This window comes from Bolinopsis microptera, chromosome 2, assembly GCF_026151205.1.
Source record: "Bolinopsis microptera isolate Bmic1 chromosome 2, MBARI_Bmic_1.0, whole genome shotgun sequence".
Lineage (NCBI taxonomy): Eukaryota > Metazoa > Ctenophora > Tentaculata > Lobata > Bolinopsidae > Bolinopsis > Bolinopsis microptera.
In genome coordinates this window covers 21,272,272-21,289,692 of record NC_087073.1, presented here as the reverse complement: position 1 = coordinate 21,289,692, position 17,421 = coordinate 21,272,272, and the positions used below count along the sequence as shown (strand labels likewise).

At 37.5% G+C, this 17,421-nt stretch overlaps 4 protein-coding genes across 5 annotated transcripts in view; 1 reads left to right on the top strand and 3 right to left on the bottom strand.

The window, feature by feature from the left end:
- LOC134811776 (uncharacterized) overlaps positions 1-7,600 on the bottom strand; it is a 49,681-nt gene extending 42,081 nt beyond the window's left edge. The window contains exon 1 of the mRNA XM_063818835.1: positions 7,576-7,600. The gene's annotated coding sequence lies outside the window, so the exon portion shown is untranslated. The remainder of the gene's footprint in view (positions 1-7,575) is intronic.
- Positions 1-17,421, bottom strand: part of LOC134811779 (thiamin pyrophosphokinase 1-like) — a 34,530-nt gene that overhangs the window by 10,258 nt on the left and 6,851 nt on the right. The window contains exon 2 of the mRNA XM_063818843.1: positions 1,822-1,897. Within this exon, the coding sequence (XP_063674913.1) occupies positions 1,822-1,876 (55 nt within the window). The 5' untranslated portion in view covers positions 1,877-1,897. The remainder of the gene's footprint in view (positions 1-1,821; positions 1,898-17,421) is intronic.
- LOC134811773 (V-type proton ATPase subunit H-like) overlaps positions 1-17,421 on the top strand; it is a 103,528-nt gene that overhangs the window by 79,798 nt on the left and 6,309 nt on the right. Inside the window, exons 2-11 of one of the 2 annotated variants that reach the window (XM_063818830.1) lie at positions 6,601-6,711; positions 7,078-7,134; positions 7,270-7,386; positions 7,723-7,932; positions 8,040-8,255; positions 8,354-8,473; positions 8,607-8,702; positions 8,897-9,025; positions 9,173-9,367; positions 9,476-9,547. In XM_063818830.1, coding sequence (XP_063674900.1) covers positions 6,604-6,711; positions 7,078-7,134; positions 7,270-7,386; positions 7,723-7,932; positions 8,040-8,255; positions 8,354-8,473; positions 8,607-8,702; positions 8,897-9,025; positions 9,173-9,367; positions 9,476-9,547 — 1,320 coding nt within the window. In that variant the 5' untranslated portion in view covers positions 6,601-6,603. Of the gene's footprint in view, positions 1-6,598; positions 6,712-7,077; positions 7,135-7,269; positions 7,387-7,722; positions 7,933-8,039; positions 8,256-8,353; positions 8,474-8,606; positions 8,703-8,896; positions 9,026-9,172; positions 9,368-9,475; positions 9,548-17,421 lie in introns of both variants that reach the window. The other variant, XM_063818829.1, reaches the window with a different exon arrangement.
- On the bottom strand, positions 9,712-12,258 carry LOC134811772 (uncharacterized). Its single transcript, XM_063818828.1, has 2 exons — positions 12,201-12,258; positions 9,712-11,982 (listed from the first exon to the last, which is right to left on the bottom strand). The coding sequence occupies exon 2, from the start codon at positions 11,969-11,971 to the stop codon at positions 10,439-10,441; it is 1,533 nt and encodes a 510-aa protein (XP_063674898.1). The 5' UTR covers positions 11,972-11,982; positions 12,201-12,258; the 3' UTR covers positions 9,712-10,438.

Genomic DNA, 17,421 nt, shown 5'->3' with positions numbered 1-17,421 from the left:
TACAAGATAATATCTCCTACAAGATAATATCTCCTACAAGATAATATCTCCTACAAGATAATATATCCTACAAGATAATATCTCCTACAAGATAATATATCCTACAAGATAATATCTCCTACAAGATAATATCTCCTACAAGATAATATCTCCTACAAGATAATATCTCCTACAAGATAATATCTCGTACAAGATAATATCTCCTACAAGATAATATATCCTACAAGATAATATCTCCTACAAGATAATATATCCTACAAGATAATATCTCCTACAAGATGATATCTCCTACAAGATGATATCTCCTACAAGATGATATCTCCTACAAGATAATATCTCCTACAAGATAATATATCCTACAAGATAATATCTCCTACAAGATAATATCTCGTACAAGATAATATCTCCTACAAGATAATATCTCCTACAAGATAATATCTCCTACAAGATAATATCTCCTACAAGATAATATATCCTACAAGATAATCTCTCCTACAAGATGATATATCCTACAAGATAATATCTCCTACAAGATAATATATCCTACAAGATAATCTCTCCTACAAGATAATATATCCTACAAGATACACTACAAGTCAGCTGATAGAGTAGATCAGGTCAACTAGCAGCGTGGTAGTAAGACGGTTAACAGGTACAAAAAGGGAGAGAGAGAGAGAGAGAGAGTGTACACCGCAGCTCTGAACTGAACCCATACAAGCCCCACACTTTTAGATAATAGCCAGGTCTGTAGTTGCCCATTACCGTGCAACCCGTGTGACTCCAGCCATGCTCCCCTGTCAATACTGCAGTCACTGAATTCATCGATAACTGTTAATCTGGGTGACTTCAGATTGATTTAACGGTCTGAGCTTTCACCAGGTCATCTGATGTAAGTTATATAACATTAACCCTAGCCAACTCTAACATTAGCCGTCAAATTATAGGCTGATGATGAGTTACTGCACTACATGCAGTAGGTTACTGCACTACATGCAGCAGGTTACAGGTACACTATTTGAGTATTTGTAGGAGGGCTCAGTGTGTACCATCACGTGGTATGTACACTGAGTGTACTGCAGTGTACAAGGTATTATCAGGTAGTTTCTACACTCTTGAGATCCTGAAAACCGGAAACAGTCACGTGGGGTACACGTGGGGTGCACGTGGGGTACACGTGGGGTACACGTGTCAGATCAGCAGGGGTTGTGTGCTTGCATTTTATATCCGGTTCTGGGGTCTACAGTGGTTCAATTAATGGCCCTTTTAACATACAGCTGGTAAATGTAATTAACAGTCACATTTTGCTTGATGACTGAACAATGGCATGTACATTCTTATATAATGTGTAACTCGTGCCAAAGAATCTCTGTTGATACATTTATTATAATAGTTCACCTCATGGCAATGATAATAACTCGATTGACAAATGAGCAACTAATAACTAAGTTACAGGCGCTATGCGTATATGTACAAGTCTTGTGAACCGTCTGGTAATTCAATCAACTTGACAATAAGAATGAGAAATAACAGTTGTGTATCCAATTAACTATTTGCAAATGGTGCTAATATTAGCTGCCATTCTGATGGAAACAACACATTTAATTAGAGTTTCTCGACAAGAAATGTAGAAGAGTAAACCACGCTTTTAACTTTAACCACTTGGGAACATGCATCTTAACAATCAGTGTTGACAGTTGATTCGATGCAAAATGTACAAAACTGAGTAGGTACTGGTACACTGGAGAACGAGAAGTATAAATAGAAAAAAAGCATCATGTATCAAACAAACGTCAAACGGGTAAATAATTAAAAACAACAAACCAATCTGGGGATTCTTGATGCAAGCCAATGGGGACCACACCGTAACTTCTCCCATTTTAACTCCTCGCTACATCCTGGTAAAGGTAAGTTATAAGATGTCACTATTCAAACCAATTTTAAACAGAATATTGTAATCAGGGGAAGGGTTTCTGTTTAAAGAAAAAAAGATGAATTAAATTCAAATTACTTTAGATCTGGGGTCCTGCAACTTTATATTGCATTTAACATTAAAACATGTATCAAATTTTAAGTTTTCTAAATAATCCTACCAAACTGTCCTCTAACATGGTAAAAACTCAAATATTTCATTTTTCTCTTTCTTTACCATGTTAGATTTGTTCTTTATTGCTAGTCATCATAATGTGAAACGTAAATGTAATGTTTGGTTAAATTAAAAAAAATATATATATTATATATATATGTAGAGTATAGGCCAACGCTGTTGGTGGAGGTTGTCATGACCAAAATAAGCTTTTGAATGTTCAATTTTAGAGGGATATTGTAAATTTTTGCCAAAAGGGAAATAAGGTGAAACAAATATTTAGGAAGTACACCAACAAATTTTGGGTTGTTGTTCTTGAAGAACGGTCTTTATCAGCAATGTGTTATAATCATTTTTAGTGATCTCGACTCATATTCAGATAAACAATCAACATGTACACAAATTAGACAATATGGCATGCAAAAACTAGGCCATAAACACTTTGAAAAGGAGCATACAAAACCCTTTTTTAATAGACTACAAATTCTAACGGTTCAAAACTTGTTCAAATACATTTTTTATTCGGTAGTTTAACTCCTGAATGAATGAAGTTAACTTCTGAGATAATTAAATTTGTGTTTTTAACAAAGGGACTTGGAGTATAAACGACCAGATTTGCATAAATGTCTATCCAACCAAGAATTGATGAGGCAAGGGTGCGGTGGGTGCATAAACCTCATGGTCTGTGATCCTGTATCACCCTGGAGTAAGGTGACAATTAAACAGGCCCTGGTGGTGAACGATGGTTATTTGAATAACAAACCGGTAAAAGGCATGATCAGTGGCGAAACTTTGCTTGTTGGCGCCCCCCCGCTCAGTGACGAAAAGCGCCCCCCTAAAATTTTTTGTCCCTAAAAAAAAAAAAAAAAAAAAAAAAAAAAGTCGGGTACTTTTTTTCTCGTCCCCCTACAGCTTTTTGCGCCCCCTGAAGCAAAAAAGGGTACCCAAATATTTTTTTCGCGTCGGCCGAACGCTAAATTGGACAGGGAAATACACAAACAAGGCGTTTTTTCAGTGAAAGGGCCTATAATTCAGGAAAATTGCGCCCCCCTTATACGGCGCCCCCCCGCACAGAGGGGTCTGCGGGGCCCTAAGTTACGCCACTGGGCATGATAGGGATCGATCGAGATCCAAGTATTTGTGCTGTTAGGTTCGAATAGTAATAAATCTGTGTATTTAAATACAATATCGAATCTAAAATGGAGATGGCAATTGTTTCCTAGGAGTCTTTAAAACAATTCATTCTCAATAATATCATAGATTTAGAACAACTACAATGTCAATATCTCTAACATGGGAAAACGTACATTGTGGATAAAATATTTGTTCCCTCGTTTTCTCACAGTAAATTAATGAACAACCATTAATAGTGCAATAAACTATACAGTTTACTTCTAACAATTTACAAACCCCGGCCAATTTACAAACCCCCAGTGTTTTGTCGCAGAATCAAATATTTACGGGTACCATGCCATCCGTATACCAAAGATCAGTTATAAATTGCATATTATGCAAAGCAACCTTTAGCAGATCACTGAATTGAATTTGGTTAATTATAAAATTATACAAATATAATTTAAAATAAAAATGCAAAATTATAAAATTGTTATTTTGCATTTTTAGCGTTTAAATTAAATTTATAAAATTACTAGAAAGACCGTGGTCACATAAAGGAAGCTAATAGTATTCGTTGGTAGTCAAGTCTTTAAACACCACGTAATTACCACAAAACCGATCAAAATGCCCCTCTCAAATAAATCCAATTGCACGTGCACGTGCGTTTAACAACGTGGCCGGTCGTACAAATATACAAAGGGAATTATCTAAATTATAAGTAAGATAATGATACAAAAATTTCAAAATTAAACTTTTGAGCATTACAAAAAATTTATTTACTAACTAAAACACTATTTTAATCTGAGAAAACTGTTGAATGAAAGAAATGAAAATAAATTTATTTGTTATTTGACTTAGCGTGTCTTTTTAAACATTGAATCAGCTAACAGCTTATTCATCAGCTTATTCATGAACCAGCTTATTCATAAAACATGCATATTTAGACGTACACATTGACACGATATTTATTAGAAAGCAAAAAGTATAAAATAATACTTGCGTGCGCGGCTTGAGCCGCGCGCCGCATAAGAACGGATGCGTGCAGGGGCTGGAGTACGCTTGTATGTAGATTAATGAAATGTTGAATTGTAAATATTTAGAATTGACGATATTAGATCAGGATATATATATCCTGATCTAATAGTAAATTTTACAAAGCTGGCTTTGGATTTAGGTAAGATTATAATTTATTTAAAAAAAAAACCACGGATAGTTTTAAGTTTATTTCTATTTGTCGTATAATCATAAACAAGTTGACATACGTTGCATGCCACTTTTCGCGCCGAATATATTGGGATACGAAACATGTATCAATAAACAAGTGAATCCTGTTTTCAAAAATGCGCGGCTTCGGCGGCCAGTTATTGACTTATACATTGAATTAAATTTTAAATAGAAATGTGAATATATTAAAATCTAAAACTTTCAAAACGGAGGCTTATAAATATTATTATATTATGATTGTAAAATAATTGTCATACGTTGTATGACCCGCCGCGCACGAAGTGCGCGGCTCCCCTGTAGCGTCGAAGAAACGACCGTGGGGGTCCCCACGTGATACAATAAAATAAAGGATAAAACTTTAAATTTGTTTCCCTAAAATTTGTTTCGCTATTCAGCATTTCTTTGCGCGCTAAAAATAATAACTACTGACTAAACAAATATTTGCCTCACGTTGTAGGCCCGCCGCGCACAAGTGCAGTCAGCAGTGCGCGGCTGTATCGTGGCTTTTGTACATTTAATTTACTATTTGCTATCATTTGACTATTCTAACAAGTTAGGTTATTGCTTGTTTCTCTCACGTTTTAAACAGGAATTAAAACAGGAATTAAAACAGGAATTGTCATAAACTGTAACCAACTATTTAAAAATTAGACATCTTTAGCTAAATTTTAAATTTTAAGTCATAGAGCAATCTTCTTAATTTTAAAATTTTTAAGAATTATATTTTACCCTAACTATGATGTGGTGGCATTTCATACTTAACTAAATTTCAACTTTGAAAGTAAATAGATTATTAGTGACAACAAATTATAGTTTGAGACATCCATTCTGCATTGTGTTTCCAATATTAGAATTTATGATATGTATTGATTGAATAATTGGTAATAAATTTAACTTTTGTTTTATTAAACTTTTGTTTTATTAATTAAAACAGGAATTAAAACCTAGGAATTAAACATGAAATGACTAAGGAGAACATTGACGACTCGTATTGTATTGGCTATACGATTGATAAAACGATCGGAACTGAAAAAATCGACAGAAAACTATTAAAATAAAATCTTAAAATGCAACTGAGTTACAATTTCACGAAATAGAATCAAAATCGAATATAATACTTCAAATACGAGTAAAAATATTGAGAACTGTGCAATCGGCAATTAAATGTGTTCTAGGTTTGCCAATAAAAAGAGACATGTTCATGGAGATAAGTAAAAGACCATGATAGGTTGATGAGACGTAATGAAGAAAGTAAGAGACATGAGGTGATAACAAGGACTTCTTCTTAGGAGGATTTTGAAGGTGTGAGGAGGTACTTTCCAAATTCTGTTGCATGAAATGAGTTCATGATGGCCCCATATTCTTTGAGCATTATGAGGCTTTTATGGTTGTCTGAGAGGTTGGACCGGAGGGAGTGGTAGCTGGGGCCGGGGCATTCGGTTAGGACGTGGTTCTCGATTTTAAGGATTGGTGTTTCAAAAAACGATAGCTGTTCGAGGAACCGCATGACACATCTAGGGGACTTTCTGAACATTGACTATTTAAAAAAGCAATGGTGGCTTTAAAAAAATCAAACCCTTACAACGTTTGGGTCACTTACCTAGTTCTAGCTGACTTTCAAATGCACTGTGCATTTGAACAGAGGAGATGGCCTACTAGTTTCATAATCAGTTCTACAGTGGCCATCTAACCACAATTAACCACTAGTTCTTGCCCAACAACTTATGTCCAAGGTGTCAGAAATTCACACGCATTCTTCAATCAAGAGATTGAGTTCTATAAGTTTCCATAAATTGATGTGTTGAAGGCGGAAGCTCTTATTCCATTCATCATGGAAAAAGGGTCATGGAACCCCCTTGTTTTTTTCTTAACCAAAGAGACATGGCCAAGCTGTTCCAGGGTAATCTAGGATATTTGACGAAAGAGCATGTGAGAACCACTTCTCTTTGATTAAGAGTGTAAAAATAAAATTCATCAACGAATCTCACCTTTGTGTTCTGCAGTTCCTTGAAACCTTTTGAATGCTAAATATTTTCCCTCCTATTTCAAGCATCATACGAGAATATGGTATTAAGCAATATATTATTATTTATAGTTATTTTTCATGATGAACAGAATTATTGTAAATGCAATGTTTACTAAACTGTATGTCCAATTAATCTAACATCCTATCCAGCCAGATGACCTCTCTAGGCATTGCACCAACGATAAATGGGGACATTGTTGAGGAGTTTGTTATCGGAGTGACTGATACTCTAACTGTTCGTGCTACTCAGATTAGATCTGAGGTTTGTTTGAATTCCGTTTTATGAAATTACGTTCTTGGATAGCAAGAAATTTTCAGAATTTATTTTTAGAAATCACTCTTGATAAATATTTAAGACCTACCTTTCACAAGAATTTGGTCTTAAGATCTTTCTAGATATGGATAATTGACCATTTTTTTGGCCAATAATTACTGAATTTGGCAGTCATGCCTCATATATCCATCGACATGATTTTTTTTCTTGAATGTTATGATATCTTGCACATCTGCACATCAGCAGTTTTATTATTTATGTAATACAATTTTGGTCATACATGGTAAATCTGGGTTAATAACTGTATTTCAATTTTTTAAAAGTTCTGAAATAGTTAAATAATGATAATTTCAGGCGATCATGTGGCAACCACTGTTAAGAAGTGCTGTTATCAAGGAGCATGACTACAATGTTAGTAAAATGTATTTTAGTTACACATTTTCTACATTCTCGAATCAGGTTTATACTTCCATGATAATAATCCAAATTTTCCATCTTTGTTATCAACAAGGTGACCTTGAGTCGTTTTAATCCCGACTATCTCAGGTTATTGCTGTTTATGATACGATGACAAAGGAGCAGCAGATGGAAAGGTTGAAAGTGGACGGTTTGAACATTGTAAAAACACTTATCAACCTCACCATTTCAATTTGCAACGAAAAGGTTTGTTTACTAGTACCAAAATTAATGTTGTCCTATCAAAAACTTTTAAACCGTTATACTCTTGATTGAGATGGCAGTTTTTTCCATATTAATGCTTTTCATACAAAGTTACAACGAATTCTTCATGTAGTGCATCCTGGGTTTGGACAGGATATGCCCGTTTAAAATATTTCCATCACGTTACATTACATAATTCTCAATAAATGTATTTAATCCTAGTTGTGAAAATAGTTTAAAACTATGTATGTGCAATGTGTTGACTGTTGCCGTTATACATATAAGTAAAATGGTTGTGTGTTCAACAGTTCACTAATGCTTCCATTTGTTATTTTTTAGATTCTGCAGCACGTGCTTGTACTTGTAAATGATGTCCTGAGTGACAAGGAAAACATTAAGCTGTTTGAAGAGATCGAGGATGGTAACGCTGCAGAGAAGTTGGCAAACAAGGAGGCACCCAAAGGGATGAGTAGTTGGGAGCCGTTCCTGGACCTCCTCAACAGACCTGACGAGTTTATTGTTAACCAGTCCTGCTTAATCCTTGCCAAGGTGGGAGACCTTAGCATTATCACATTTCGCCAATTGCTCATTGATAAAATGGATAATTGAGCTATTAACAATGTAGCTGTTGACTAACTGTATATCTTGAATGACAGGTGATAAGTTGTGGACAGTTTAGACTGGACTCCAAGAACCTGAACTGGTTTATCAACTGGCAAGTTTCCCAGCTGCTACAAAGCAACACCTACCTTCACACCATCCTGGCCTCTCAGCAGCTCATGTTAAGGGTCACAGAGTACAGGGCTCCATTCCACAACTCTACTTGTCTGGACAAGATGCTCAACATCTTGTCCACCAGAATCAGCTTCCAGGTTTCATTATTTATGATAGTTCTTACAAATTCTGATTTTAGGATTGTACATTATGAATTTTTGTGAACACCAGGTTTACAGGAATCGTATGCTTTCAGTTGCAGTATCAGATGGTTTTCTGCTTTTGGCTGCTCAGTTTCAGAACAACGTACTGCTTCAAGTTGATGGATTTTATTAAGCCTACTGCTGAAATTCTGCGACAAGCTGTTAAAGAAAAGGTTATATTTTGAAACGAGTTGTACTTTTTTTCAAGAATTTAATTTTTTCTTTCATGATCAGCACTTTTAAATGTATCATGTTTACTGAAATAATGTTTGAAGTAATGGAGTTAGATTATTTTCTCTATTTCAGGTTATCAGAATAATATTGCAGTTCTACAGAAATCTGTTAACCAATCACTCAGCTCCAAGAAAGATAGCTGAACTAATGATCCAAGGAAAAGTTCAGGTAACTCTCACTGATTCAATCAAAACCTCTTAAAACCTTACTGTCCATAATTACTACTTAAGATAAAATGAGGAATGATGATTTCTATTAAAATCTAAAATAGCGCTTAATGTACAAATGTGCGATTATGCGTATGGTGCATTTCCAAATCTCGATGCTGTCTTTTAATTTACATCATATCCCAAAACAAACAGGTAGTGATAGGACAGCTGATAGAGAAGAACTGGAAGGATGAGGACATCAAGGAAGATGTTGAGCACGTAAAGGGTGTGCTGGATGAGATGCTGCAAGATATGAGTACTTTTGACAGTTATCTTGCTGAGGTCTGTGTACTTGTGTAGATACTGAGAACAAGTTAACTTGCTTTATACACTTACTGGTGTTGATTTGATATCCCGGCGATCCGATCGGTTTTGGAGTAATTTCATTGGTTGTTCTGTTTAAACTAACGCTGCATATATTTTAAACAGGTAAAGTCTGGTAAGTTGGAATGGTCGCCATTGCACACAAACCCAGCATTTTGGCGGGAAAACGCTCAGAAGCTAAACCAAAATGATCACGAAGTTTTACGGATGATACGGATACTGCTGAAGGACGAGCAAGACCCGACTACACTGGCTGTGTGCGCGCACGATGTCGGGGAATACGTCAGGCATTACCCTGTTGTAAGTACATCTGTTTTTACTGCGAGGAAGTTTTTATTATTTGGAGGCCTTACAAGAATGACGTGATCGATTATTTTAATCGAGAAAAATTACTTTTTTTTTCTGCAGGGGAAATACAATGTCGAAAAGTTGGGACTGAAGGAGAGGGTTGTTTGCTTGCTTGATAATGATGATCCTAAGGTTTGGAGAGTATTTTAGCATATTTTCAAATTAACCGTTATACTTATGACTGGATCATTCATCATCAATTTCTAAAATATTACAATTTTTGCTAACATAAGTATTAAGTAATGAGTATACAGTTGGAGTGTTATCTCTCAAGTAAACACCATTTCTTTTCTTTTCGATGCTATTCATTCGGGCTTTTCATAAAATGATTACATCAACGGCAGTTGATACAAATTATAATGATATAATAAACACTTGAAATAATTTCTGAATTTGAATTTTTTATTATATTTAAAAATCAATGAGAACCGCTGGCATTAGTTGTATAATATTATTCTTACAGAATCATCTGCACCAAGTTCACGTAACAAATTATTAATATTTTGACATTCTGATAGATTAGTATATGAAGAGTGCAATATAACAGTAGAGTACACTCTTGCTCTTGATACCGCCAGATAGAGAGACCCTATTCCTCCTACAAAAACATCGTATACCACCAAAACTGCTGGGAACTCAGCTGAATTACAAGACATAGTATCACAGTACTCTATCATGTCATTAGATACTCGTTTTTCTTTTACATTTTTTAGTACTGAACTGGAACTCGACCTCAGTGTAGCACTTTCCACAGCACCAACTTTCAACCCGCTTGAGAAACCTATCTCACAAAGTTTATCTAGTTCTCTATTCACCATTCTGTAGATCAAAGTCATATTGGTATTGGTAACTCTCTGCTCAAGAACATGAATAACAGTTTGGGGCCCGTGTATGTAATGACCGGGTTTCAGATGCGGGTAAATCATGTTCCTGTACTCTTCCGATAAGTTTTTTCTTATCTTAAATAGTATGCCAGCTATATCAAACGTATTTCTCAGATTTAGCGACAAATAAACTAAACTTTTAGAGGGCATCTCTTCGATGAAGACCTGGTACTGTGCTTATGATATTACTGTTTTGATAACCAGGGTACCAGTTTATTTGAGTCAAATCACATGTCATCCAGATCGGGCTAGTAACGGATATGTCTCTCAATATTTTGAGTAGAGCTTTTGGCCTTGAGGTATAGTTATTATACAATGCAGATTGAAAGTCATCCACAAACAGGTGTCTTTTACTTGATCTCTTTAATCCTCGAAGTACATCGTCTAACTGAAAAGGTAAAGTTCCCTTAACCGGCATCTCAATTATCTGAACTTGGTTTTCCTGCGCATTATCCTGTACTCGATCATGTTTATACACTCTATAACTGATATCAGCTTTCTGTAGAGCGTCTACATAACAAAACGTGTCCTTAACTTCCCCATAAATAAACAACAAAACTTCATTCTTTTCATTCGATTTCCAAGATTTGATCAATTGTATGATCTTTGCCAACAATATGACAGTCTTGCCGGAACCTGCAGGTCCGCTGATAAACAAGAAGTTCTGGTCACTATTAAAAGCGTTAACTTGTTCCACAGTTAAGTTCTGTATCCCGATAATATCTCTAAATATGTTGAGACCGTTCCTTAAATTCGCAGCTTTTACATCAGTTGCTTTTATCACGTTAGGATTCGGTGCCCGGTTCTTGCTCGAAAATGTAATATTCCCTTTCCTCAACTCTGCATCAATCTCCTCGACGCATCTACCTAAACTACACTTGAGTTGATCACACTTGTTCTTATCAGTACACCATATAGCCAACAGTATTTCTTTGACTGTTTCGTGTTTATTAAGGCTGATTTCATCTCCAACATTGTCAGAGATTAATTTCGTTACATTTCTACCCCACCAGCCAGTGAAGTTACGGAAGTCCTCCTGGCATATCATCTGCTTTTTGTGGTCTTCATCCATGTTCTGCAATAGACTTATGTGAGTGTTTGGAAAAGCAGAGAAAGTCAGTATTCTGTGTTGTTCCGGGGTGGTTTCTCCGAACACTTGCTTCACAATGCTGGCAATCAAACATTCCGTTCTTTCTCGTTGCTTCTGTGATTTCTGAAACAAGCCTTTAAGTAATTTTTCTTTGTCCGTTGTTACATCCTGATTTTCATCGTGAGGTAAGTTTTTCACCTCTATAACCACTGAATAGTTCTTCCCGATAACGATAAAATCACATTCTCCATCTCTGTTTGCAGCTTTTTTACATTTAGAACAAGACCCTCTTTTATGGTTGACGTCCCATAGTCGGAATTGGTGATGAGTGAATTCAAACCCATGCAACACTATAATGTTTTCATCCAAGATCTCTAAAGAACGGTATGCTGTTACCTCGGTTTCATAATCAGCCTGCAGGCGCTTGTCTTGGTCAAATTGGCTGCTGGAACTTCCATCCCCTTCTAAGTAAACATCAATGTATGTTTGTTTGGGAGCAGGGGGCAACATTATCGGGAATTTATCTGTAAATGAACAGTACTTCTTGTTGATTTCTCTCCCGTTAGTTTTGTACTGCTCCATATTTACAATCTCTGAAATTTAACCAAGATAAGAATTATTTGACACTTTAAACCAGTATAAGCCTTCCTATAAATTATAATGGGATCGAGTAATTTCAAAATTCTTCATTGCAATAGTAAGTAAATTACATTTGAAATCTTACTATCTAGTTTTTTACCACGAAAATTCGCGATATTCTTGTATAGTAGCCAAATGGTACTAAAGGATAGTCGCGAACTTAAAAACCCACCGGCAAATATCTTTCGTTTTTTCAATCAATCTAGTCCTTCTTTTCGTTTTCAGTAGCTATAAATCAAACAAAAGTCAATTAAGCACCGGAAAATAATATTTACCTGCTTTCACAATTTAAAAACGGGAGCGTTAGAAACAAAACCCGATGACGTATGTTAACCCAATTATCAAAATAGCAAAAAGGAGCCGTTTTTTATCCATATTCCGATTAGGAAAAACCAATTAAATCTCATGATTTTCGAGCCACTTAAAAGCTATTTTCATCGGCAAAGCAATTTTAATAAAAGTACGGACACTTTCATTCCGGTTGTTAAATCAGTTCGTACAAAGACAACAACAAAATGAAGGAAGTTAAAGTTATATGGGGCTGTATGGAAGGAACAAGATTAAACACGCTAAGTTAGTCACGCGTGTTTCAGGCGGGATGGTAATCCAGGTTAGGTGGGGTTTCACGTGCTCCTTGTAACTTTGTAAATTGTGTGTGTGTGTATCAGATTACGATGAGCAGTAGTGGCGTAACAAAAGGCCTGGCTGAGGAGGGGGGGGGGGACCGTCTGATTTGGCGGCTTAATGTGCCTCTTCCAGGCCAACTTAACGTAAATGGTAACGTTATGCCACTTGTGAGCAGAGTCGGATTTACAAGCGTGAGAAAGTTTTACACATCTTAATTTTAAGCTTTTTGTCCGAGTTCAGAACGTTATCTCAGATGAAATAAAATGACTACAAGTACATAAGGCCCAGCGTATCGGCTTACTTAAGAAAGACTATTTTCATTTTCGATTGTCAATATAATGGACTAGTACTCAAAAATGACAAAATCTGCAGAATTCATTATAAAATGCCCTCGAAATTCCTAAAAACCAAAATAACCTCTTAATATAACCCAAACAAAACACATGATGCAATGATGCAATAATTCAAGTCGCATTAATTGTTCAACAGTCAAGCTGCTAGCAAATATACAACATAGATAAAGATACAATCTAAAAATAAGATTTAAACATAACCGTTGAAAGCAAAAGCCTGAAAAAAAAGTTGTTTCAGAAAAGGGACATGTTTTTCGGAGTTCCAGACGCTTTCATATCATGTCTAGAGCAAGTAATAAGAAATTCTAACAACAAATATCATTATAATTTCTCAACAGAAAAAATATTCTCAAGGAGGGTCGGGCCCATGTTAATCAGTTTCAAAATTTATAAATAAAATTATACGTGCGTGTCCTGAAATCCATTAGGAAGTGTTACAGTTGGAGAGATTGTTACATTTGTACATTACGGGAGCAGGACTATTGAGCGGAGGACTGTTGAGCGTAGGATTGTAGGTCGGTGAAGGTCGGAAGTAGGACTGTAGAGCGGTGTCAAATCGCCAGGGTAGGACTCTAGAGCGGCCGCCCTTATAGATCTCACAACATGAGGACTTTAGAGCGGTACGATCTTAAAATGAGGACTGTAGAGTGGTGGACTGTTGAGCGGTGGACTGTAGGCCGGTGAAGGTCGGAAGTAGGACTGTAGAGCGGCCCTCCCTTATAGATCCCATAACATGAGGACTCTAGAGCGGTACCCTCCTATAACATGAGGACTCTAGAGCGGTACCCTCCTATAACACGAGGACTCTAGAGCGGTACCCTCCTATAACATGAGGACTCTATAGCGGTTGAAAATCTGAAGATTGAACACTCAACGAAGCTAAGTTATACATTGTAACTCGTGATTGATTATGGTCATGACATTCTAGGATGATAACTTTATTAAAGAGTCATGGAGTTAATGAACATTTTCATTTACTTATTATAAATATTTTATTACTAATATTATAGTGTAACTTAATTTAAGATTATTGGTCGGTCTCAACGTCTTCCAAATGATTGAAATATTCCCCTGCTACTCAAAAATGTAAAACTTTTCTTCGGTATTTTAGTGAACTGTTCGTATCAATGTGATTTCGCTAAGCAGAGTACCGATCAAGTTCGTGCAGATCATTTAGGAATGAGGATCGCACGTGACGCTTTAGCGCCTACTAAGGATATCTCATGTTCATCAATCTGGTGACGGGACTGATTCAGATCAGATCCCATCGCAGTGCGATATCTTGTTAGGATTTTGAAGGTATGGTATAAATATCACGGAGTATCCAGTTTTCGTATATCAAATTCGATTCCTACTCCTCTTCTACAAGTACCTACAATATGCAGAGTGTTAACAGTCTTTCTCCTCCTGAGAAGCCCATCTTCATCCGGGGACGAATGAAAATGTTCATTAACTCCATGACTCTTTAATAAAGTTATCATCCTAGAATGTCATGACCATAATCAATCACGAGTTACAATGTATAACTTAGCTTCGTTGAGTGTTCAATCTTCAAATTTTCAACCGCTATAGAGTCTTCATGTTATAGGAGGGTACCGCTCTAGAGTCCTCATGTTATGGGATCTATATGGGAGGGCCGCTCTATAACAGTCCTACTTCCGACCTTCACCGACCTTCACCGGCCTACAGTCCACCGCTCAACTGTCCACCGCTCTACAGTCCTCATTTTAGGATCGTACCGCTCTAAAGTCCTCATGTTGTGAGATCTATAAGGGCAGCCGCTCTAGAGTCCAACCCTGGCGATTTGACACTGCTCTACAGTCCTACTTCCGACCTTCACCGACCTTCACCGGCCTACAGTCCACCGCTCAACTGTCCACCGCTCTACAGTCCTCATTTTAGGATCGTACCGCTCTAAAGTCCTCATGTTGTGAGATCTATAAGGGCGGCCGCTCTAGAGTCCAACCCTGGCGATTTGACACTGCTCTACAGTCCTACTTCCGACCTTCACCGACGTCCGACCTACAGTCCTACGCTCAACAGTCCTCCGCTCAATAGTCCTACAGCCGTACATTACTTGTGCACGTATCATAGTTCCACATTAGGAAGTGTTACAGTAGGAGAGATTGTTACATAAATTGTACATTACTTGTACACTTATCATACGTACTACGTAGGCTCCGTCTTCACGCCTACATCGTTTTTAAACTCATTTCCTCTGCACTTACAGAGAAACTGTGCGAAATGATTGTCATTCCTTCTCCCAGAGTTTATCTTCTTGAGTTGCCTCTTCTCGCACGTTTTGGTGATGAGATTGAAGGCAATGTAAGGAATGCAGAAGGGAACGAGGAAGGGCATTCCGTGACCCTCCACATTAGTGACCGCATTGTACTCCATGATGGACTCAAACTGAGCAAATCTCCAGTGAGAAGACTTGTCCGCATTGACCTTAGAATATGCGTCACACATAATAGCAATGAGAAGGTTCATGCACATGTTGCAGAGAAGAATCTCGTAGATAACCAGGAGGAATGCCATGAAGAATGTCAGGGCTCCATCCAGGGAATTGTAGAGGTCAATCTTGTGACTCCACGCTAGTCCGCTGAACAAGGACCATATCAGAGTGAGCACTGTATTGCTGAGTGATTTCAACGAGAAGAAATCATTTCTATCATCAACTCCATCAATCCCATGAACTGCACGGTAGCAGGATGCTAGACTCAACATGGGGACTATGAACCCAACTAAAAAGAAGCCAAAAAGAAACATGACCCGGCTTATCTCCGCAAACATTCTTCTAATAGCTCGAAGCAGTGGACCCAACCCGGGGATGTGAATTGTGCAAATCTCTAGCATGTGGACCATGGCCATTACTGTTGCTGTGCTGTATAAGTAAATGGTGAATACCAACCTGTGTGATACCATGCGGTTGTGGCCTATAGGATGGTAAATACCAGACAGATTGGAAACAATGTACACGTACAGTTTAAATACCATCCCCGTTATCAGAAGCAATATCAAAACAACATCATTCAGATTGGAGAAGCTATTGAAGTACTTTAACAACTTGGCTTTAGCTCCTGAGCCTTTCTTTTGGTATGCTTGGTACCACTCTGTCAGGACCCTGGAAAATATGCAAACCCACAAGCTCCACTCAGACAAAGGAATGTTGGGAGTTTGGAGCTTCACGAGGATACTACCGTCATCCTCAACTTTAAACTGAGGATTGTTGTCTGCTGTAATGTTGCCGGTCTTGAGCTGGTGGAGCAGCCGATGTACTGGTGTGGGGTCAGGGACAGTAGTCAGGGAGACAGTCAGCAAGAGGGCAACGAGGATGCAGTAGTTCAGCAAGTCAGCTAGGTAGGAGCTGAAGGGAGAGAAGAAGTCAGTGTCTACTCTTTTCATTTTCTTCTTAAACCTACTGTTGAATTGTGACAGGAGAAACAATGGCAGATAGGACAAGTTCCAAACAAAAAAGAAAGTAAGTCTCTTTAGAGCGTAAGTTAGTTTTATTAATTGGCCTCCACTCTGTTCGGCTGAAGTAACAGATCCCCAGAAGGTTTTCCAGACAACTTTCTGGTAAATTTTAGATGCAACAAGTTGGGTGTTGTTGGACTTCAGCACATCAAGGAACATGGTGTCATCATCTAGTCTCATCAGTTTGGTAACTTCCATGGGTGTTGAGCAGGCATTTATCAGCATCACGGCGAATTTCCCAGGAATTTTCTCCAGGTTCTCGATTCTCCTATCGTAGAGAGAGTTTTTGTCATTCTCTTTTCGGGCATATTCCTGAAGATGGTGTTGCAGTTTTAGGGCTGTTCTCATGGGGTCACGACGTTCCATCAGAGCTTCCTTTGAAATCATTTTTTCTAGCAGAAGTATCGGGGAGTAAAGGTCGTGCCTGTCTTCTCCATAGGGGGAACTATTGATGATTATCTCTAGCAAACCCACCATGTAACCAATGTAGTGGTCGTCTCTAGCAAAGGTTTGTGTGTGACCAGGGTATTTACTCATCCAGCCTGCTGGATCCTTCAAAAATTCCAGCCTTGTCCCTTCCTCTTTGATGAAAATTGTTGAGTTTGGTTTGGAACTTGCTAGGAGTCCCTTAAGAGTTAAATGATCTTCTTCCGCTTTTTCAGCAAAACTTATTACTTCTTTGGTAAAAAGGTGGTCGTCTTCCTCAAATTCATCGATCTCGTGAGATTGCAGTCGGATGCTGGATTTTCTTCTATTATTGTTAAAACTAGCCCTTCCCATATCTATAGGGCAGCTCCTACCTCTGTTTCCCATATCTATAGGGCAGCTCCTTCCTCTGTTTCCCATATCTATAGGGCAGCTCCTTCCTCTGTTTCCCATATCTATAGGGCAGCTCCTACCTCTGTTTAACGATGGTTTTCCGTTTGCTGGCATCAC